General features: G+C 53.3%; 1 protein-coding gene across 1 annotated transcript in view; it reads left to right on the top strand.

Moving 5' to 3' along the window:
• Positions 1-21760, top strand: part of Bmp7 (bone morphogenetic protein 7) — a 71596-nt gene that overhangs the window by 23938 nt on the left and 25898 nt on the right. The window contains exon 2 of the mRNA XM_075963214.1: positions 2015-2207. Within this exon, the coding sequence (XP_075819329.1) occupies positions 2015-2207 (193 nt within the window). The remainder of the gene's footprint in view (positions 1-2014; positions 2208-21760) is intronic.

Here is a 21760-nt window from a genome sequence, read left to right as displayed (position 1 = left end):
CCATTTATGTCCCAGCTGGTTACTGTGTAGTCTTTAGCGACTTTGCTGGGGCGGAGATGCTGTTGGGGTGTTCCCTGGAAGCTCCTCCCTGAGTTGAGCAGATGGGGTGGTGTGGGCGTAGGTACTGGCTGTTCACTGTGGCACAGGATGCTCTGGGACTTGTGGCTACCTCCTGAGCCTCAAGCCCCCTGTGGCTTCATCTTTCCCTGTCCCCTTCATAGGACTGTCCTCCTGTAGCTCATGTTCTGTGTGTACCTTGACAACTCTCCCTGGCAGCACACTTTGGGAAAAGAGTATTGTCTTAGTTAGGGTTTCAGCTGCTGTGAAGAGACATCGTGACCACGGCAACTTTAATAAAGGAAAATGTTTAATTGGGTGGCTTACAGTTTCAGAGGTTTAATCCATTATCATCATGGCAGGACATGGCAGCATGCATGTGGGGTTCATGCACACACTACATACATGTAAATGGTACAATGTGACATCTGTTAAACAGGCAGAGAACTGATCCCACCAAACTGTCCTCACTGTTGCTGTAGGCATATGTGGTGGTAACGGTCCTGGGTTTGGTAGGTCCTGGTTTAAATCCTGGCAGTGTGACTCCAGGCAGGCTGTTCGACACCCTTGGGTCTCAGGTGTGTGCTTGGCCATTGCTGCATTATGCTTCCTTCTTCAGGTAGCTCAGGCACGCTGCTGGTTAATTTTACCTATTAACACCGCCCAGAATCAACTGGGACATTGAGAAATGGTCTACATCAGGTTGCCTGTGAGCATGTCTGTGGAGGACTATCTTGATTGCTAATTATTGTGGAAAGACCAAGCCCTCTATGGGTGTTGGCGTCCCGTAGGCAGTCATGCCCTGGCTGTGAAAGAACGAGGAAAGCTGGCAAGCTCGCGGGCAGCATGGGTACATTCATTCTCTCCGCTCTTGCCTGTGACCGATCTCTTGCCTTTGCCTCCTCTGCTGTGACGGACTGTAACCAGGACCTGTGAGCCAAACAGACCCTTCCTCCCCTTAAGCTGCTTTGTGGCAGGATGTGTTATCACAGTAACAGACATGAAATGAGGGCGGGCTGAGAGGAGCCGGCAGAGGACAGGATAGACCCGAGGATTTCTGCCTTGCCTCCTTGTCCTGGAGCCACCTCCCCAGGATCTCTTGCTATCCAGGAGACTGCCTGGATCTCAGCAGCTGCTTTTCTGCCCTCTTAGGGATTGTTGGCATCTCTGATGCCTCTTTGTCGTGCTGGCTCGCCTTTCCCATGTGCTGGCGTGGGAGGGATGAGCTTCTTGTGCTCCAGAGGACAGGAGGAGAGCCGACACTGGGTTTCTGGAGAGTTCTCTCTGGCACGGTGGGCTACGAGCAGCACGGTGTGGCTTCTCTTCCCATCTGGGAGGAGCCTTTGTGTCAGTGATTGAACTCTCTCATGATGGCAGAGCTGGTCATAACACAAACAGACCATGACCAGACATCTCTAATTTTTAAAAGCATCCTCTGTCATTCTTCGCCTCCCAGGGCTGAGAACCACTGTCCTACGCTGTCCCAGGACAGGCCTACCAAGTTGCATCTTCTCACCAGTGACAGTTACCTGCCATAACATCATCCATCTCTTGTGTGAATCTTAGGTCCCTCACATGTCACAGACCCTTTTTCCACATGGCAACACGGAGCTTCAGGCGGGGTATCGGGACTCTTCACTGCCTCAGTGCTTCTTAGTGGCTGAGGCTGCATTCGAACCCAGTCCCGAGCTTCTAGGATTCCAGGCTGGTGTGGTTGTTTCTGTGGTCAGTGCTTTAGTTTCCCCAGCAAATTGGCTATAGAGCTATGCTCTTGTTGCTCAAGATGTCCCTAAGGTCTGGGCCTGTGACCATCTGGTCCACAGTGTGTCTATATGGGATGTGAGGTTTTCACAAAGGTTCCCTAAGGCAGTGTCCACCCAGCTCAGGTCAATTGCACGGGCAGAGATGAACCAGATACTAAATGTCTTCGGTTCTGGTGTGCTTTCTTCCCCTCCAGTGGAACATGACAAGGAATTCTTCCACCCCCGCTACCACCATCGGGAGTTCCGGTTCGATCTTTCCAAGATCCCCGAGGGGGAAGCCGTGACTGCAGCTGAGTTCCGGATCTATAAGGACTACATCCGGGAGCGTTTTGACAATGAGACCTTCCAGATCAGAGTCTACCAGGTGCTGCAGGAGCACTCAGGCAGGTAGGTTCTGCCTTTGTGTGGGAGTGGGGTGCTGAGCTTCCTCTCGCTGCAGAGAAAGGAGTGGGTGAGAGGCAGAGGCAGTCCTGGTGGCTTTCACTATTGGGCCCTACACCAGATGACCATCTTAAAGTGTATGATGTGTGCATGTTCTTTCAAACTACGACCCTACGCAGACTTGGTCAGGGATATCGGGAGACCAGGAAGCCTGGAGCCCGGGGCTGTGCCTCTCTAGACAGGCCTACATGAATGGTCTCGATTTGGTGGTGTGTTGAGGGGGAGGGGAGGGAGGGCTGGTGTTGATGGTTCTTCCGTTCAACGCTCTAAGTCCAGGGTGATGTCAGACCACCAATAAAAATGACCATTTATAATCAAATGCTCTAAGGGGAGCGGAAAAAAAAGAAAAAAACAAAAACAAACAAACCAAAGCAAACAGCTGGAGAACTCTTGGCTGTCCAAAAGTTGCTAGGTCAGGGACCAAAAGTTTGTTTCGAAAGCACTTCTGGGGCCCCGAGAAAAGTAAAGAGCTCAGAGATGATGGGGGGCTGCCCCTCACGTACATCCCAAAGTTGCTTTGCAGTTGAGGTTGCCTTTCTTTGTGACCAGGCTTTTGTTGAGGCTGTGAACTTCTGTCGTCCCCACAGACACGGTGGCACAGAAGTTAGCGGGAGAATCTTCGGCTAGGACGGGAACAGGGACGAGGGAAGCCTGGTCAGGGCAATGCTGTCGGGCAGCTCGTCTTGGTGGCTAAGGACACAACTTCTGTGGTGTGTCTCTGGTGGCTCACACCCCTGTGTCACTCCAGATAGACACTCGCACTCGGAAGTAAGGAGTCTGTGAAATGGGCACTATCCAAGTGTCCCAAGAGCACCGAGAAGGCCAGCCACAGGGACTTGGCCCAGCTTCTGAAGAACTCTCTGGTAAAAGTTTAGTTTTGAACTGAGTCTGGTGCTGCTCAGCTACCCAGGAGGATCAGGATGTCTTGGTGACGCCCTGTCTCATACTGAAAGGTAAAATAAGGTCTGGGGATGTAGCTCAGCGGTAGAGGGCTTGCCTAGAACCCATAAGGCCTTGGGTTCCATCCTCAATGCAACAAGGAAGGAAAAAAAAGTTTGAGATGGCCGGACAGACGCATGGAATACAGCTGAAGAGAGAAGCAGAGGCGACTGGGGTTGAGGCTTCCTCTCACCGCTGAGTCCTCAGTCCCTTCCCCAGGGGGGCTCTTCAGCTCGGGTTCTCTTTCCATGGAGAAGCCCACCGTCCAGTCTCCTGCTTCTAGGTGGGGCAATTTGCTCAACACCTCCCGTCCTGAGTCTTTCAGACCCACACAGTTCCACAGGATAGACTGTGTTGCGCTGAGGTTCTCACATGTCTGTTGTCCACGAGTGTGAAGTAGCTGCTGCTGTGGGCTGTGCTGTGGGCGGCTCTCAGGGACAACTGGAAGACGTCTGTTCTTTCTTGCCATGTGGGTTGTAGGGTCAGCCTTGGCGGCAAGCACCTTTACCCACTGAGCTGTCTTTCCTCCCACCCTCTGGCTTTTTCTTTACCCAGGTTCTGTGAGATCAAAATCAGGTCCTCATGCTTTTGAGGAAAGCCTCTCCCTTCCAGCCCTGCTGTCTCTTCCCTGAAGCATGTCTGCCTGAAGTTCTACAACTGTGGCTGGGTTGTATACATGTGTGTACGTGTTCACCCTCACACTCACGCACCCGCACACCCACACACGGCCTTCCCAAATGTCGCTGGGCTTCCTCCACCAGCCAGGGAGGAGAAGGCTGGTCCCCATGCACTCAGGAAAGCCTCTTGCCACACTGTTTTTATCTTTGTCCCTCTGATGGGTGGCAGATGGTGTCCTGGGGTGGCTTTAATTTATGTTTACAGCCCCTACTGCCCTGCACCAAGCTCTACCCTGCATGACTTTCTTGCTCTAGAGGTAGGCAGTGAATGAGAGGGCAGGACTAGGCAGGAGCAGGGTGCCTGGGGGCAGAAGGCAGTCATGCAGATCGACTTCGAATCTTCCCGACACTCAGGTGTCTTGTGGGTCTTACCTTGGTCCCCAGGCCCGGCCTCTTTTAGAGGCCGTGGGGCCCGTTTTCTGGAGTTCCAAGCACCTGCTGTGTACTTGGGAACATCGTCACTGTAGGGGACTCTTTGTTTACAGAGCCACTTGGAATCAAATCCAGGTTTTCTTTTTTTGTTTTTGTTTTTTGTTGTTTTTCGAGACCTCTGTGAGTTCAAATCCAGGTTTTCATGTAAACTGGGCAAGTGCTCTACCACTGAGCCACCCACCCCAGGCCATTGAGACTCTTAGCCAGACCACGTGTTTGATCTTTCTTGAAGGTCGATGGCTTAGAGAAGGCACATACCCCAGCGGTTATTGGCCAACAAGTGGGGCCGCCACCTGTGCCCAGGGCTCTTAGCTGGTCTCCAGACCTGCCTCTCATAATGTCTCATGGAGAGGTCCAACTTTGGGAATGTAGTCCTGCCTAGCCCACCTGGGATGGCTGACTGGTCATGGCCATACACACCCTCTTCTCCCATCTCTCGCTGAGGGCCATTTGGTCTGCAGGTCACCTCTTACCTGTGCAGAACTGGCTTCCTGATACCCACAACTTTTCATGCTGCTTTTCCAGAGAAGGCAGCGTCTCTATCCCGTGCCTGTGCATACCTTCTGTATCCCGTGTTGGAAGGTGATGGAGGCCCAGAGACCCACAAGCCGTGCCAGGCGGTGTTCGTGGAAGTCAAGGCCACGCCACTGATGAAACAATGGGTGCTGTGACTTATTTGTCAGCTACGTTTGTGTGCACATATGCCTGGTGCCATTCCCAGAGGTCAGATAGTGGGAATAAATGGGGGGCTGTGAGAGCCTGAACGCCATGTAAAGCTCTGGTTGGGGTGCATCCGAGTTCCCAGGATGCCACTATAATGAAGTCTCACAAACAGGGTGGCCCAGGACATTAGGACTGGAGTTCCCTGTAGACTGGAACTTCAGAGTTAGACTCAGTGAGGCCTGGCCCCCTGAAACCTGCGTGTGTGTGTTTGGGGGGTATGTGCGTGTACGTGTGTGTGTGTGTGTGTGTGTGTGTGTGTACACGCGCCTATATGCGAATGTGTTCTTCCTGAAGTGTCCTGAGGCTGCTGTCAGCTGCTTTGCTTTCAGACTCAGCCTCCCGCTCAGCACGACCCCAGCTGTTTTCCCCGGGGTTCCCTCCCGCTGCATCTCCTCCAGCAGGAGAAGGTCCACTCCTCTCTGCTCTGAGCGTGTCTGCATATATCAACAGAAACACTGGTTCTGAATGAGGTCGGTTCCATTGACAGATCTGTGGGTTAGGACTGGAATCTCCTCCGTTTGGGGGTACAGTTAGTCATCACAGGATGACGAGGAGATGTGAATTCGGGAGCAAGCGAAGAGCGAAGGGAAGGGCTTGGAGCTGCTGAGGAAGGTGGTGGGATGATTGGGTGTCTTGTAGGCAGTCACCAATGTCCTGCTGAACAAAGGATGTTTGAATGACAGAGACCCCGTCAGTAGAGGGCAGGGGAAGAGTGTCTGTGGGAACCACAGGGTCCTGTGGTCACATGAGGGGCAGGATGGAGAAAATTGCCGTTGCTGGGATGGGGTGATCCTCTTGGGCCTTGCGTAGGACAGCCTTTGTGTGTCTTCTCCCTTCCACTCCTGAGACTCAGTGATGGATCCGCCGTTTGGGGAGGCGAGGAGGTATGGGTTGCCAGAGGGACACGTGGTGTAGGAGTTTCCCTGGCATGGATGGCGTGTTGCTGAGGGTCTGCCTCTGGGGGCAGGGGAGCCCTTGCCAGGCAGAGGAGGGGGCACAGAGCAGGTAGAAGTGATTGGCCTGGAGGGAGCAGAGTTGATTGACAGCAGGAAGGCGGGACTATTGGGCTACTAAATATTCTTTCTGAGCTCCACGGACAGAAGCCATGTGGCCCTTCTCCAGGAGTTAAATAGCTTTAGCTTTAAGTCTATTTTCTGGGTCACCTTTGAATGTAGGTGCTTCTCTGAGGCACGGGGATGGCTAATCCAGCTTTGAGAACCCGGATTCAAATCCTGCTAGCGTGCTCCTGGGAAGCCATGAGCTTGGAGCCTCAGTTTCCTCCTCTGAAAAGGAATGGGTTGTGGAGTTTCCCTGCCGGGGTGTGGGGGAGGATTTTAGGGACTGTCTTCCATGCGGTAAGTGTTCCCTAAGCGCTCAGTCATTGTAGGAGGGAGAGAGGCCATAGCAGAGCGGAGAGCTTCAGCCTTTGGCAGAACCACCCTCTCTGGGCTTCAGCTTCTGAACACTTGAATTCTTTAGCCTAAGAATATGCCTGGGGACACAGGCCTGAGCTGGGTAGAGATGCATGGCTCTGGCATGTCTCTCGCTGTACATCTTCCATTAGAGCCTCCTCCTTGCCCAGACCTCTGAGGAGCCCAGTGCCTACTCCCCCCCCCCAAGTCCTTCCACCCCCTGGGCTCTGGGCTTCGAGATAGAAAACATAACTATGCTGCCACCAGCTACCCAGCTGTTCAGGGCCTGGGACATCTGGCTCTCTGGCAGGCTCAGCTAAGCTCCAGAGACACTCCGGGGGTGCTGGGATTAGCCAGCTGTGGGCTGGCCTCCACATCTCTCCCCTGGGGGAGTCACTTCCCACCAAGTCCTCTTGATCTCTTAGAGTTGGAGGCCTTCCATGGCTTGTCCCTGCCTCAAGCCCCAGGCAGCTGGAAAGGCAGGAGAGGTATGCCACCCTTGGCCAGCTGTGGGAGAGCCAGGGCTCAGGGTGGGCCTGAGGGTGGTGGCTTGGTTCTAAAGGCTTTGCTGGGGTTGCTGGGGAGCTTAGTCTTACTTCCTGGACCTTGGGCCTGAGGCTGGACTAGCTAGCTTCCAGGACCTGAGTTTGCTTCTGCTCTGTTGGTTCCATCCTCAGGCTAGGGGTTTCATTAGGCCCATCCTCAGCCTGTGCTCTTGCTGGCAGCTTCCGGATGTGCTCCTCCTGTATTGGAGGACTATGTTTGCACCAGGAGCCCCAGGAGGCCAGGCCCTGTCACCACCAAGGTCAAGATGTTGTCTGCAGCTGGATGAAGAATGTCCCCTGCTCCATCACAGTCTTCGGCTGCCAGGAGGGTGACCTCAGTCTCTACAATGCCAGGACTTGGATCAACCCTGGCCTGAGTCACTGTGAGGGAGAAGGGGCTGTTTCTGCCTGTCCCTCCAGAGAGAGATTCAGGGCAGAGGAGGCCAAAGGGGTGTCTTACCAACTCCCTCCTGAACCCAGTTCAGCCCTGCTTGTTCCTAAGTACCCAAGGTGGGGTTAGCAGCTTCCCCAGAACAGGCTCTTGCTTTCTACTCAGAAGAGGTGTCCTGTCCAGGGTGCCCCTGCTATCTGAACAGGTACACACCTGTCCTGTAGTCCACTGCAGCCAACCTCCGAGGTGTGTCAGCTGTCTTTCCCCCTCAAGTCCAGGGTGAGCAGGTGGAGCATGGCCTTTTACCCACACCAGGACAGGCTGTGCCGCTCTACCTCAGGATACACTTGGAGGACCACAGGGGTTTGGAAAAGCTTGTGGGAGCTGAGGGCAAGAAAACGTACATCTGGTCTCTACACCACCCCCCCACACCAGTGGCCTCCAGGTGGCCCTGGGGTGGCACCTTGCCTCACCTGTTCTCTGTGAGGACTTTCAGGTAGCCATCACTTTGGTTGCAGGCTCAGGACTTGGCATCCAGACTCCGGGAGGGTTTTCCTATATCCAGGTTTAGGCAGGGGTCATGGGCACAGCGCAGAGACGCACAGAGTACTGGGGCGTGTCCTGTTTTAGTATTCTCTCCATGCAGTGTCGTAGTGAGTACTCCACCTCCACAACGGGCCTTTTCGGTGTTACCCCTCTTCCACAGACTGCTTCAGAGGCGGGGTGGCTCAGCTGAGGACACACAGTCAGGAAGTGGCAAAGGGAGGCCTTGAACCCAGGTTTCTGAGACACCCCCACCTGCATTCTGGGCTGCAATGAGAGTCTCAGCCGTGGCTGTGCATTGGGTGGGCTGTCCAGGGTCTGTTAAAGCTACCAGTGTGGGTGGGTTGGGCTGGATGTTAGCATTTCGCGAGATAGCCCATGTGTGCCGGGCTCTGAGCAGGTGGCTGCCATGCCTTATGGCCCTGTCTTGGTTGAGTCCCCTGTCAATAAGTAGAACAGGGGTCACCTGCCTAGCAAATGGCCTGTTTGCCTGCAGACTTCCTCTTCTCACAGGACAGAGCCCCACTCATGTTCCAGACTCTGTCCATTTCTCTGACATGGGGGAGGGATTAGCTGAGAGTGAGTGGGGGCCCTTCCAGAAGCTTCTGGCTTCTCCCTGCTCCTATTGGCCTATGCATAGGATTTTGTGTCTCCTTACTTCCACCTCTTGCCAAGACCCCTCAGTCACAGGGCGTTAGCAAGGGTCTGAGCTGCCTTAGCTGTGGGCAGTAGCTGGTGGTAGTTGTTCTGGAAAATCATGGGGGGCATGAAAATCTTGGGTTAGGACCACCTGGGTGATTCTGCCTGAGGCCCCTTTCTCAGGGCGCCACTCCAGACCCCAGCCCCGAGCCTTGGACAAGGTACAGTCAGACCCTGGTACTGCGTGGTTCCTCTCAGGGCCCCCTTAGTGATTTGCAAGGATCATTCTGGAAAAAGCTTGCATTCAATACCACCCAGCATGGCAGGACAGCAAGCCACTGTGTCCAATCTAGTTAGTTCTGGAGAGGCAGTCAGCTGGTCCTGTCCTGTGTCCTGGAGCCAAATGCCCACTGGCTTCCTGTCCTGTGGTCGGAGGCCAGCTGGTGGGCTTTGATGGCTGTTTTGATCTGTACTGTGTGCCTTTTCCTTCCTTCCATCGCTCTTCCACAGCCTGGCTTCTTGGACTGGCTGGGCACCAGTTGGATGTCAGTGGTAACAGGGTGTATTTGTGGGGCACTTGTGATAGAGTCCTGTGGGGGCTCAGCAGGGGTCTTACAGGGGGGCTCTCATTTTCTTGGACTCCTTCCAGCACTGAATCACGTGGAGTCAGTCACTAGCCGGAGCCAGCATCATTTGCAGACCTGTGGCATGGGGAGGGCTCTTTCCTACCTCTGGGTAGATCCGGGCAAGTTTGAGACACAGTCCTCCGCCTCCTGTGACGGGTCGCTGCAGAAGAGATAGCTGTCCTGAGCAGCCATGACAGATGAGGGCAACTTGCCCATTCTCTTCCCCCAATTCTATGAACTGGGTGATCGGTCAATTGGATTTCCACCAGGGAAACTGAGGTAGAGAGGACAAATCACCTTCCTAGCTTGTCCTAGCATTATTGTGAAGATCCCCAGGTTGCCACCTGTAGCCATCCCCAGTTTTGTGACTGTGGGGTTGGCAACCTGCTGACCTTGCAGAGCCTCCTTGAGCACTGAGTGAATTCCGATAGGGTGGGTAGCCCCGGAGGCTGTGAGGGTGGCTCAGCTACAGAGACTGCTTGGGAAGTGAAGTCTGAGGCATATAGTAGGCACTGAGGATGCCTGCTGCAGGAAAGGTCTGACCACTCTCAGCAGGGCAAAGGCTTCTTGTATGGCCGTGTCACGCCACCTGCCACATGTGTGAGTGCCAACAGCGCCGTTGCTCGTGGGCTGTCGGTCCACCCCGGCACATTCTGCCATACTCTCCTCGCTGCCTTGTTACCGATCTTACCTCAGCACCTGAGCTCCATTTCCAAAAAGTGAAAATTGCCTGTAATTATACTGCTTTCGATTCTCTGCGAGCTTTGCTGTGATGATTGTAATCATATTATACAGAGCCAGGGGGCCGCCCGGGTGTCCAAGGGTCGGTGGACCCTCGTGGCCAGTGAGGGGGCAATGGCAGCGTGTGCCAGGGTCCTGTGTTCCTGATGCTGGAATACATCTGGGGACAGTGCTTTAGGACCGGCCGTCTGGATAACTTGATCAGATGCTTTAATTCCAAAAGCACTCTGTTCTTGGATTGGGACCCCTGCTTCCCTATAGGAACCGATTTTTCCAAATGTATTAACATATGTGTTTCATATCAGGGCCTGTAATTGCTTTAGCCTTCTTGGCAGGAAACAAAGGGAATTAATATTTTTCAGTTTGTTTGTAAGCGGTCATCTGTAGCTGGGATAACAAATACCTTCTCAGATGCTGACTCGGTGAGGGTAGGGGAACAGGTGCCCCCGGAAGCGTTGTTTCTAAGAAGTCGGCTATTTCCACGAAGGCCTCTGCTGTCTCATATTCTTGTCGGAAGACGGGATTCTCAAGGCTTTGTCAAACTTTGGTTTCTCCCATTGTCTTTCTACTGTCACCCCATCCGTTCCACCTTCCTTCTTGGCTTTGCTTTTGCTGCTGCAGGAATGGAAGAAGAAAAGCTGACATTTGGCCTCTGTTCTAGCACGCTCTGCGCTAGTCTCCCTCTGGGAACCGAGGCAGGCGTGACTAATGGATCACAGCACTTCTTCCCACAATTCCTCAGTGCAGCTGCATGAAAGGGGAGCAGCCACTGTTGCTCAAGGGAATCTGCCAGCAAGGGAAGCCTGCTTGGCCCCTCGCTCAGGTCAAGGTGTCTCCAGGGCCGATGGTGAGATGACCGGTGTGTGCGTGTGTGTATAAAGCAGAGGTTGACATCAGGTATCTCCCTCAACCATTCTCCCCTTTCATTTTTGAGATAGGGTCTTTTGCTGAGTCTGCCGTTAGGCTGGATCTACTCACCAGGAAGCCCCCGGGGGCCCTCTTGTCTCTGCCTCTCCAGCACTGGAATTGTAAGCACACTACTGCCTTGCCAAGGACCTGGCCCGCAGCAACCTCCTAAAACCCACCTTCCCAGACCCTGAAATGAGGGCTTGTTACTAGGAGAAGAGTGGGTGGGGCGGTGGGGAGATTCAGGGGAGGGTTGTGCTCTTCAGGGTCCCCAGCTGTTGTCCGCTCCCCTGCAGGGGATTCAGAGGCAAAGCTGAATCCTTTTTCTGGAGTGCTCCCACTTCCATAGGCATCATTTCAGGCAGAGCTCCTGGCTTTGTGCTGGGGGCTTTTGACCTTTTTCTGGGGCAGGCTGATGGGGAGATGGGAGGTGTGCAGTGGCCTTTCCAGCCTCAGTACCCAAGATGCTGGCCTCATCCTGCAACTCCCCAGTGCAGGAGCGGAATAGCCCCGGGAGGCCTCCAGAGCAGGCCATATTTGGGGTGGAAAGTGCCTCAGTTCCCTCCCAGCGTTCCCACCTCCTCCTCAGCTTGTGCCTACCTTCCCATGCCTGCCTCCCCATGGCTCCCACTGTCCACAGTGCCTGAATGCACCCAGATTAGAGAGAAGAATCCAGACCCTCGATTCCAGCCTAGCTGTTTAGACAAAGATTCAGAGACAATCACTCTTGTTAACACTTGCTTCAAAGGCGGGTCACAGATCAGAGAAAGGTGATCAAGCAAATGTGTCAAGATACCATCTATAAACCTAGTCCTGTAGGAACAGAGGCAGGAGGATGACCACAAGTTCAAGTCCAGCCTTCTCTATGTAGAGACTTCCAAGCAAGCTAGAATAACACAGTGAGAGCCTGTCTTTTTTTTTTTTTTTTTTTTTTGGTTTTTAGAGCCTGTTTTTAAACAGAGTAACAAACACTGTCGAAGTGGGACCACAGATGTGCCTGGGGGCAGAGTGCTTGGCTGCTTCACAGGCACGTTCAGTGTCTGCCTGGCTCTCCACTCATGGCCAGTACCTAAGCAGGAACCATTTTTCTTAGCCGTCCCCTTTCCTTTCCTCCTCTGGTCCTCTGCTTCCTAAAACTTCCATTAGCCTAGCTGTGGAGAATCCTAAGCTTGGGAGTGGTCACACCCACACTGTCAGTAACAGAGCAGCAGAGGTTTGTGTTCGTCTAATGTAAGAGTTTATTGAAGATCCCTTGCAAGCTCCACCAGTTTCCTTGCTGGGAGGGTACTTAAGCCGCTGGCTGGTCCTGTAGACTTGGAGATGGGGGAGGTGTGAGGGGCTATTTTGCTCATTTCCTCTTGGTGAGATTCACTCGGACACAGTGCAGGACTGAGCCACAATGTTCATCTAGTGACACATTCAAACACCACAATGACACAGCAAGACCGTAGGAGGTTCCCCCAAGACATGGTGGGGAGTCCTATGGAGATTTCGAGTCAGCTCAGTGAGTCCGCTTGATGGTCCCCTGTCTGAGGCTGGTGGTGCAAAGGCAGGTCACTCCAGACGTTCCCTGGTTGTTCTGAAATGCATTCCTGGTGGCCTCTGGGAGTAGTTCTCTCCTGTGTGGGTCCTGGGGATCAAGCTCAGGTCACCATGCTTAGTGGCAAGCACCTCAGACCAGTGAGGATCCTGTGGCCTTCGTACTTGGTCATCAGGCTTAGAGGCCAATGCCTTTACCTCTTGAGCCGTTTCACTGGCCAGGTGCCCCCACTTTGCATGATCCAGGTGAGGCAGGGGCATCATTCGTTGGCCTCATATGTCTGTAAGTTCAAGAGTCTGTTAACTCTGCTATGATCTTGTGTATCCCCCGGTGTTTGCTTGTTTGTGTGTAGGTGTGCATGTGTGTACTTGTGTGTGGAAGCCAAGGCAACCACAGGTATCACCCACCTTGGTTTTAGGGTTTCCCCCCCCCCCCACTGGCTTGGAGATCACCAAGTAGGCTAGCCTGGACAGCCAGCACACCCCAGAGATCTGCCTGTCCTTGCCTCCTCAGTGCTGAGATTACAGACACATGCTTCAGTTTTCACATGGGCCCTGGGGAATTGAGCCCAGGTCCCAATGTTTGCAAGACAAGCCCTTGGCCGGCTGATCTCTGAGGTGGTTTTGGTACACCCACATGTCAGGTCTTCCTGACTTAATTTGATTACTTGATAGGTGGTAATATTTCATTTGCATAAATCACTGATTGTCACTCGACGCCCCGTGGTTAGGGTTGGGCAGACGAGTGTTGAGTTGCCAAAGGAAGGTTTGGAGAGCATTCTCTACCATCTCAGTTCACACTGAGCAATGTGATTCATGCAGAGTGGTGTGAACTTCCTCTATCCCTGAGGGTAAGATGCAGCCTAAAGGCCAGCATACACTGTGGAGGGCCTCAGGGCAGGGAGCAGCCTGTCTTCCACAGGCACGGTGTCCCTTGCTTCTGTCTGCAGCTCCCTGGCTTGCGGCTTTCAGGTTCAGTTTCTTGCTGCGCCCTGTTCCCCTCCCCTTCTGGTCTCTGGGTTTTGGAATCTTAAGAGTCGGTCTGTGGTTCTTTTTTTCTTCAAGTTGGAAAGATGACACGGCGGGGAAGCTGTCAGTGTCGACTAGTTGCTGTCTTGAGTGTTCGTGAGGAGTCTGAGGTTACCTTGCCCTATTTCAGTCTCGAGCTGGAGGCTGGAGGAAGTGGGGCAACCAGGGAAAGTCTGGAAAGATCCGCCTTTGCACCACAGCCTCAGTCAGGGGTCCATCAAGAGGACACGGAGCTGACTCAGAATCTCCACAGGGCTCCCCACAGTTTCTTAGGGGGGGGCTCCTAAGATCTCGCTGTGTCACTGTGATGATGTTTGATGTGTCACTAGGTGAACAGTGTGGCTCAGTCCTTGCACTGTGTCTAAGTGAATCTCACCAAGGGGGGAGGAGAATGAGTAGGCACCCCTCCTCCCTTCCAGTCTCCTAATCTACAGCACCAGCCAGGGTTCCTGTGGGAGGTGAGAGGAGGTGTCCAGGGTCTTTCCTTAGTCAATGTGGGTGACCACCTTGGGTTTTGAGAGTGGGCTTCCAAGGGGCTCAGAGCAGGATCAGTGGGTAAAGGCCCCAGGGAACTGGGGGAATCCAGTCCCTTTCTGGTGACACCTGTAAGTTTGAAAAAAAAAAGCTACTCTTTATTCTTTAATTTCTTTAAATACATACGCATACATATTCATTGTAAGTATTGTGCGTGTGTGTCTGTGTGTGCATGCATGTGCACATGCACAGATCAGAGGACAATTTGTAGAAGTCAGTTCTCTGCTTCTGGGGTCCTGGGGATGGAACTCAGGTCACCGTCTTGGTAGCAAGCGCCTCGAGCCACAGAGCCATCTCAAGGCCCTTTCGGAGCATTTAATGTACTTACGCACATACAGTTTGGCATCTTTGAGGGTCAGTGGTACACATTTGCTTATTTCACTGCAGAACCCTTTTGGCTGTTGGCCCTCTGCTAATGAGGTAAACTCCAGAGACCTTGATGAGTTTCAAACCTGTCTTCTTGCATGCTCCTGAAGCCCTGACGGTGAATGGCCTCTCCTCGTTCCCTGCCTGTAACAGCACAGCCTTCTGGTTGCTGTGTAAGCTGTCTCGGGCCCTCCACGGATGCCTGGTGGGCTTCCTCAGTGGGCAGCCTGCCAGTCCTGGGCTGGATGGGAAGGCGGTGGGTGGCCCCCCAGCTCATGCCGTGGCAGGAGGTGTTGCGGCTTCTCATCTGTTTTTCCACCTTTCTCCCGAACGACTTAATTTTGGTCTTCCTGGATGTGTAGGGCCTCAAGAGAGTGGTTTATAAAAAGCGCTGGGCCTCTCTGACTTCACCATCAGGGCCGATTGTGTCCTAACCCTGAGGTGGGCAGCTCCAGGCGCCTGGCGACCCGACCCTATGGGGCCAACTTCGTCTCAGGACTTTGATCTTCCTCCTGGGCCTCCCTGCGGCCTGGAGTGTGCCTGCTGGGCTGGCTCCAGGTACACCAGCCAAGGGCCTTCTCTCCTGACTCATGGGGCCTCTACCCACATGACATCATGCTAGCCTGCGAATGCTCTGTTCGCTCTCTGGATTTCTCTCCCGCTGCAGTGTTCTCTCTCCTTCTCTTTCTCCCTCCCTGCCCCCCCCCCATCATGTCCAGAAGAGGGACGGTGTGGAAGGCAGGGAGAGGGAGGGAGGATCTGGCAAAGATTTTGCCACCCAATGTGCTCCCTACTTTCTGGGTCTTAGCATCTGACTCACGGTTACCAGAAGCCTGCAGGCTGTGGCTCTGCCCACCTCTGTCGCCACAGCAGCTTGCAGCCTCTCCTCACTGGTCTCTGATCACACCTTCCACACTTCTGTTCCCTCTGTCAGGCACACTTGTCCCGGCCGTCTGGGCTGAATTAACTCTGCTCATTCTTCTTGTCCTGTTGTGGTGTCCCCGGGAACCTCCTTCCCTGGGAAGTCTTGTACTTTTGCTGTTTCCTTGATCTTTGTCAGTATCTTGCCTGCCCAATTTGGGTATTGCTGTCCTTGCCTCTGGTCCTCAAACCCCATTCTGGCTGCCATTGTCCCTCCAGCTTCTGGCACTGGCATAAGGTTGAGAGGCAAGACATCCCAATGGTGACAGGGTTGCTGTAACAAGGGACCACACATTTAATGGCTTAAAATACAAATTCTAGGACTGAGGAGATGGCTAAGTGGGTAGAGTCCTTGGTGCCTAAGCATCCTGAGTCTGGATGCTCATCACATACACAAAAGCTGGGAACTGCTGGGAACAGTGGCCACACCTTTAACCCCAGCATTTGCGATGGAGGCCAGGCGGGGCCAGGTTGAGCTCTGTGAATTCGGAGCCAGCGTGGTCTACATAGGGAGACCCTGCTTTTGATTATAGTGCAAATTAATAACCCAAGTGTTGGAGGGTAGAGACAAGCGGATCCTGGGGCTCTTGCTGACTGGCTGGGCTGGTCAACCCTGAGCATGAGGGCTCTGGGTTCACAGAAAGACTATCTCAGAAACTGAGATGGTGAATTACCAAAGAAGTCACCAGATGTCCACACTGGACTCCTGGGGAGGCCTCGGTTCCTAACCTTTCCTGGATTCTGGGAGTGTCCTCTCTCATTTTATGCTGACGTCTAACTCTCTGCTTTCTTGACTCTGTGGTGACTTGGGACCTCTCTGGAGAATTGCCTCAGTTCAGGTGTCCCCCATGTCTTCTCTTTGGACCCCTTCTGCCATTTAAGACAGCACAGTCAGGTCCTGGCCCTCCACTCAGGACTTCTGAGGGTGTATTGTTCTGTTGGCCTCTCAGCTCAAGTCCATTTTCTTTTGTTTGGTGGTGGAGTCATTCAGTCCAGAACCTAATGCACCCTTGCCTGTCACCTCCTGTAACATGCGGTGTGTTTCCTGGCTGTCGTTGTTCCAGTGAAGATTGCCCAAATGTTTCTCTGTAACAGCTTGGGGCACCAGCAGACACCCTGATCCCTAGTCCTCTCCACTACTCTGTGGAGATGGCTCTTGGACCTGCAACACAGGAGACAGAGAGGTTAGGTGAGCAGGTGCCTGGCTGTAGCCCGGAACCAGGCCTCCTGGAGAGACCCTGGGGAATTCCAAAGGCTATTCTCTCCACCTGAAGAAAGTATCTGCTCCTTGCAGGTGTTGAGCTGTGCCTGAGGGTCCCTGCAGGTGGTGAGCTGTGCCTGAGGGTCCCTGCAGGTGTTGAGCTGTGCCTGAGGGTCCCTGCAGGTGTTGAGCTGTGCCTGAGGGTCCCTGCAGGTGGTGAGCTGTGCCTGAGGGCCCCTGCAGGTGGTGAGCTGTGCCTGAGGGTCTCTGCAGGTGGTGAGCTGTGCCTGAGGGTCTCTGCAGGTGGTGAGCTGTGCCTGAGGGCCCCTGCAGGTGGTGAGCTGTGCCTGAGGGCCCCTGCAGGTGGTGAGCTGTGCCTGAGGTTCTCTGCAGGTGGTGAGCTGTGCCTGAGGGTCTCTGCAGGTGGTGAGCTGTGCATGAGGGTTTCTGCAGGTGGTGAGCTGTGCCTGAGGGCCCCTGCAGGTGGTGAGCTGTGCCTGAGGTTCTCTGCAGGTGGTGAGCTGTGCCTGAGGGTCTCTGCAGGTGGTGAGCTGTGCATGAGGGTTTCTGCAGGTGGTGAGCTGTGCCTGAGGGCCCCTGCAGGTGGTGAGCTGTGCCTGAGGGTCTCTGCAGGTGGTGAGCTGTGCCTGAGGGTCTCTGCAGGTGGTGAGCTGTGCCTGAGGGTCCTGCAGGTGGTGAGCTGTGCCTGAGGGTCCCTGCAGGTGGTGAGCTGTGCCTGAGGGCTCCTGCAGGTGTTGAGCTATGCCTGAGGGTCCCTGCAGGTGGTCAGCTGTGCCTGAGGGCTCCTGGGGGAGCTACAACTGTGTTTTGGGCTGTGATATTGGGGACCCCGCCTCAATTCTGAAGCTTGAATCCAGGACCTGGTGTCTGTTAAGTAAGCACTCTTACTGAGCTACACCCCTCTCTTTCTGTAATTCCCCCATCTGTCTCCTTTTGTATCTGCCTCTCCCATATTTTTATTTTGAGGCAGACTTGAGATTGCCCAGGCTGGCCTTGGGTCTGTAATTGTCCTAACAGTTGGAACTGTAGGCCTACACCACCATACCTGACTTGGAGAATGTTTAATCACACCACTTAAGATTTTATGGCTGTCACCCAGATCCTTCCTCCTGTCCAGCCACCAGCAGCAGCATGATGACACAAACACTCCCCATCTTCGGCTGCAGCTAAGATGTTTTGCAGGGATTCCGAGGTTCTTCTGGGCCCTCAAGACACTGGGTGCTGGACCCCTTGACAGTGGTCAAATATGGCATGTCCCCCAAGGCTGGGTACTGGGTTCTGAAACGGCATGCCCTCAGATTTTCCAGAGGCCCCTGGGGTCTTTTTTCTTCTTCTTTTTTTCAGTAAGCTTTGGTGGTCTTGATGTGAGAAACTGTGGCCATCCCCAGGGGAGTGGTTGATGGCCCCTGGGGATTGCAGACTAGAAATAGCCTCTGAGTAGTCAGAAGTCCCAGACAGGACTCTCCATCCTCCCACACTGGAGATTTAAAATACCCACTTTCCACAGCGGTAGAATTTTCCAGGGGAGGGTGTGTTGCGAGTTCCAGCGTGTGTGTGTGTGTGTGTGTGTGTGTGTGTGTTTGTGTGTGTGTGTGTCTCCTCTCACTTCCCAATGTTCACAGGTTTTCTTGTTTGTGTGTGCTTGCACACGTATTCGTGTGTGTGTGTGTGTGTGTGTGTGTGTGTGTGTGTGTAGGGTGCTCCTCTCTCTTCTCCAGGGTTAGGTTTTTGCTGTCCACTGGTTTCCTTTGGAGGAGGGGCTCTGGACCCAGCGGCTTGCAGTCCACAGTCAGGTGGTTAATTATTAACATCGTAGAGCCAGCATCAGGGTCAGCTGGGGTTCACACCTTACAGAGCAGGACTCTGGGAAAACCTGGGTTTCTGGAGGGGAGAAGGTGACCTTCTGTGTCTTGATGCTGTTTCTGTGTGTGAGTGCGATGTGTGTGTGTGAGTGTGTGAATAGTGTGGTGTGTGTGTGTGTGAAAGTGTATGTCTGTGTCCTGAAGAATATGCTGAAGACTGTTTTGCTTTGTATTGAAACATTTAAAAACTTTGTTTTTATTTTTTGTGTTTTGCCTGCATGCTGGTTTGTGAACTGCATGCCTGCTGGTGTGTGAACTGCATGCCTGCTGGTGTGTGAACTGCATGCCTGCTGGTGTGTGCATTATGTGCATATTGGTGTGTGCACTACATGCATTGTTTTTGCTTGCACTGCATGCATGCAGTACCCACAGAGGCAAGAAGAGGGCACTGGATCTCCTGGAACTGGAGTTATAGGTGTTTGTGAGACATCATGTGGGTGCTGGGCACTGAACCCCATGTCTGTGAGAACAGCAAGTGTTCTTAACCACTGAGCCATCGCTCAAGCCCCTGCACTTTGTTTTTGAGACAGGGTCTGTCACCTGGAACTGAGCGGGTAGGCTAGGCTAGATTGGCTGGGCTGTGAGCCCAGGGATGTCCTGTCCTCTGCCTCCTGTGCTGGGATCACAAGTGTGTGCCACCATGACTGTCTCTTTAATCATGGAATCTGGGAGTGGAACTCAGGTCTTCATGTTTGTGTTGGTAAATACTTTACCAACCAAGCCATCTCCCCAGTCCTTGCTATTCCTTTAAGAGGAATTAGTGGTGGAAACAGTCGGGAACGCATGCCCTGAAATCTGCTCTATACCTCTCCTGAGCTTGGCAGACAGGGCCACGCTATACACGTCCGTGCAGTGGAAAATTAGTCCCGTCACACCGTGTTTTCTGGAAAGACCACGAGAACATGGGAATGTGTTTCCCAGACAGTCAGGGCTTTGTTTTTTCAGTATTTATTTATTTAATATGCAGTAGTGTTTTGCCTTGTATACTCTGTGTGAGGGAGTCAGATTCCCTAGAACTGGAGTTACAGACAGTTGTGAGCTGCCATGTGGGTGCTGGGAATTGAACCCAAGTCCTCTGGAAGAACAGCCAGTGGTCTTAACTACTGAGCCATCTCTCCAGCCCCGACAGTCAGGGTTTTGAGAGCCATGTATGTTTTCAGAATTGAGATTTGGAATGCTCCCTTTCCACCCTCTAGACTAGAGTACACACAAGCAGGCTTCCTGTGTAAGGGCTGCAAACTTTAGGGAGTTATTTCTGCAAGGCGCTGCCCTGTGTATTGTACATCACCCTCGAGCTTTATCCATCTAAAAGATAGAGCATAACTCAGCCCTCATCAGAGGAGCTTCTGTTTGCAGTAGGTGGTGTTTAACACAGAGACCCACAGCTGGCCAGGGTTTAGAGAATAAGAGACAATAGGATGCTCAGCCTTAAATGGTACATCTCTGTCACACACACACACACACACGGCTCAGGGATTGTCCATTGCAGTGTGTAAGAGCCAGAGGTGGTGGGTGACTGCGAAGAAACATTGTCCCCTAGACACAACAGGGCAGCAGCAGATATGACGCACAGCGGGTGTGACCGCGTGCACAAGATCTGTTCAAGCACTGGCCAGAAAAAAAAGTACAGTATGGAGAGGGGAGGAGGAACCAAGTCCCACCCCTAGCTGGGTTTATGTGTGGGAATAACAGAGAGAGTGTGTGCATACATCTTCCCACGAGTCCGTCTCTTGGGTGCGTATGCACATGTATTTGGCGGCCAGAGTTTGGAATCAGATGTCGTCCCCAGGAAGGCAAACTGCCTTAGTATTTGAGATAGCACTTCTCACTGAACCTGGTGCCCATCAGTTCAGCTAGATTGGCTGCTGACCGAAACCCAGGATCCTCCTGTCTGCCTTCCACACACTGCCACACCCAGCTTTGTACATAGGTACTGGGATTTGAACTTGGGCCCTCAATGCTTGTCTGCCTTCCATGTACTGCAGCGCCCAGTTTTGTACATAGGTACCGGGGATTTGAACTTGGGTCCTCATATTTGCACTGCAATCACTTTGATACTGAACCATCTGCCTGTTCTTTATGGCCTTCACATTTGCTCGTTAGTTTGCAGAGGACAGCCTGGGCTCCCCTCTCTGCCTTGTGGATTTTGGGAACTGAACTCTGGTCGTCAGGCTCGGCAACAAGCACCTTTAACCACTACCTTGCCCATTCTAGTTTTAATTTGCCTTTCTCTGACAGCTGATGCACCTGGACCTGTTTTTCCTATCCACTGGCTGTTTGGCCATCTTTGGAGAACAGTCTATCAAAATTGACTACATTTGTCTGGTGTTGCCCATGTCCCACACAGTGCAGGTGCAGGGCAGATAGCAGGTGCCAAACAGGACCTAACAGATCTTGTACCTCCCTCCCTCCCTGCTGAGATGTGACCTGGGAGTTGGGAGAGGGGGACAAGGCTTAGGGATAAAGGTTCTTGAATTGTATTTCCTGTTCCACTGTCTAGTTTGACCATGGATAAGGCTTGTCCCTGGGACAATGACATGTCCCCATGCCCACATGTGTGAAATAGGAACCATATCCACAGCCTGGAACTCACTACGTAAGTCAGGTTCACAGCAGTCCTGCGTCGGCCTCCCCAGTGCTGGGATTATGGGCGTGTGCCACCGTGCCCAACTTGGGAGTGACATCTTAACATGACGGAGGGCCAGGGGAAGTTCAGAGTGCCGGCTTGGAAAGCACCCAGGCTCCAGGAGCAGGGAAGGTAAATGAATGCGTGTCTGTTCTTGGGGCCCCAGCACCTGCACCTTCTCCACCTCTGTACCCACCTGGGATGGGCAGCAGCCGTTGTGCTCTAGGTAAATAAGAATGTCCCAGAGGCCCATTCACCACTCCCTTGCTCTCTCTGTTGTATGGCCAGTGTTCCTTTGCAATACTACGAGAGGGACCGGGAATCCAGTTTCCCACTCAGTTGAGTGTCCCTGCTGTCCCTTGCCCGTGGTCCCGCCTCTGTTCTGTCTCTACATCTTCATCCCACTCCTGCCCCCTCAGATAAGGCGTGGCTCTTGCATGCAAGCCTGAGATAAACGGCAAACTCCGCTGGCTGTGGGGAGTGGCCGCCTTCATGGTGATGTGGGGATGAATCACTTCTGTCCTGACACATCTGGCCTCAGTGTCCTGGCCTTTAATGAAAGAAGTCTTAGCATCTATGGGCAGGGCAGTCTGGTGAAGGCTTGCTCCGTCCTCTGGTCACAAGCATTGTTCCCTGTGCCAGCATCTGCTCCCACCTTCCTGCACATCTGGTTTCCTAGCAACGTCACCACCCAAGTTCCTCATCTCGTGCTTGGAGCAGATGTCCCGAGCTGACTTGGAGTGGCTTCTTTTTGCTCCCATCCGCTGTCAGGGTAGCCAGCTGCTTCATTGACAGTCCTGGGAGTTCTCCAGAATCAGGGAAGCCA

The sequence above is a fragment of the Microtus pennsylvanicus genome, chromosome 2 (genome assembly GCF_037038515.1).
Source record: "Microtus pennsylvanicus isolate mMicPen1 chromosome 2, mMicPen1.hap1, whole genome shotgun sequence".
Classification (NCBI taxonomy): domain Eukaryota; kingdom Metazoa; phylum Chordata; class Mammalia; order Rodentia; family Cricetidae; genus Microtus; species Microtus pennsylvanicus.
The sequence above is the reverse complement of the archived record's forward strand: the minus strand, read 5'-3'. Positions and strand labels throughout refer to the sequence as shown.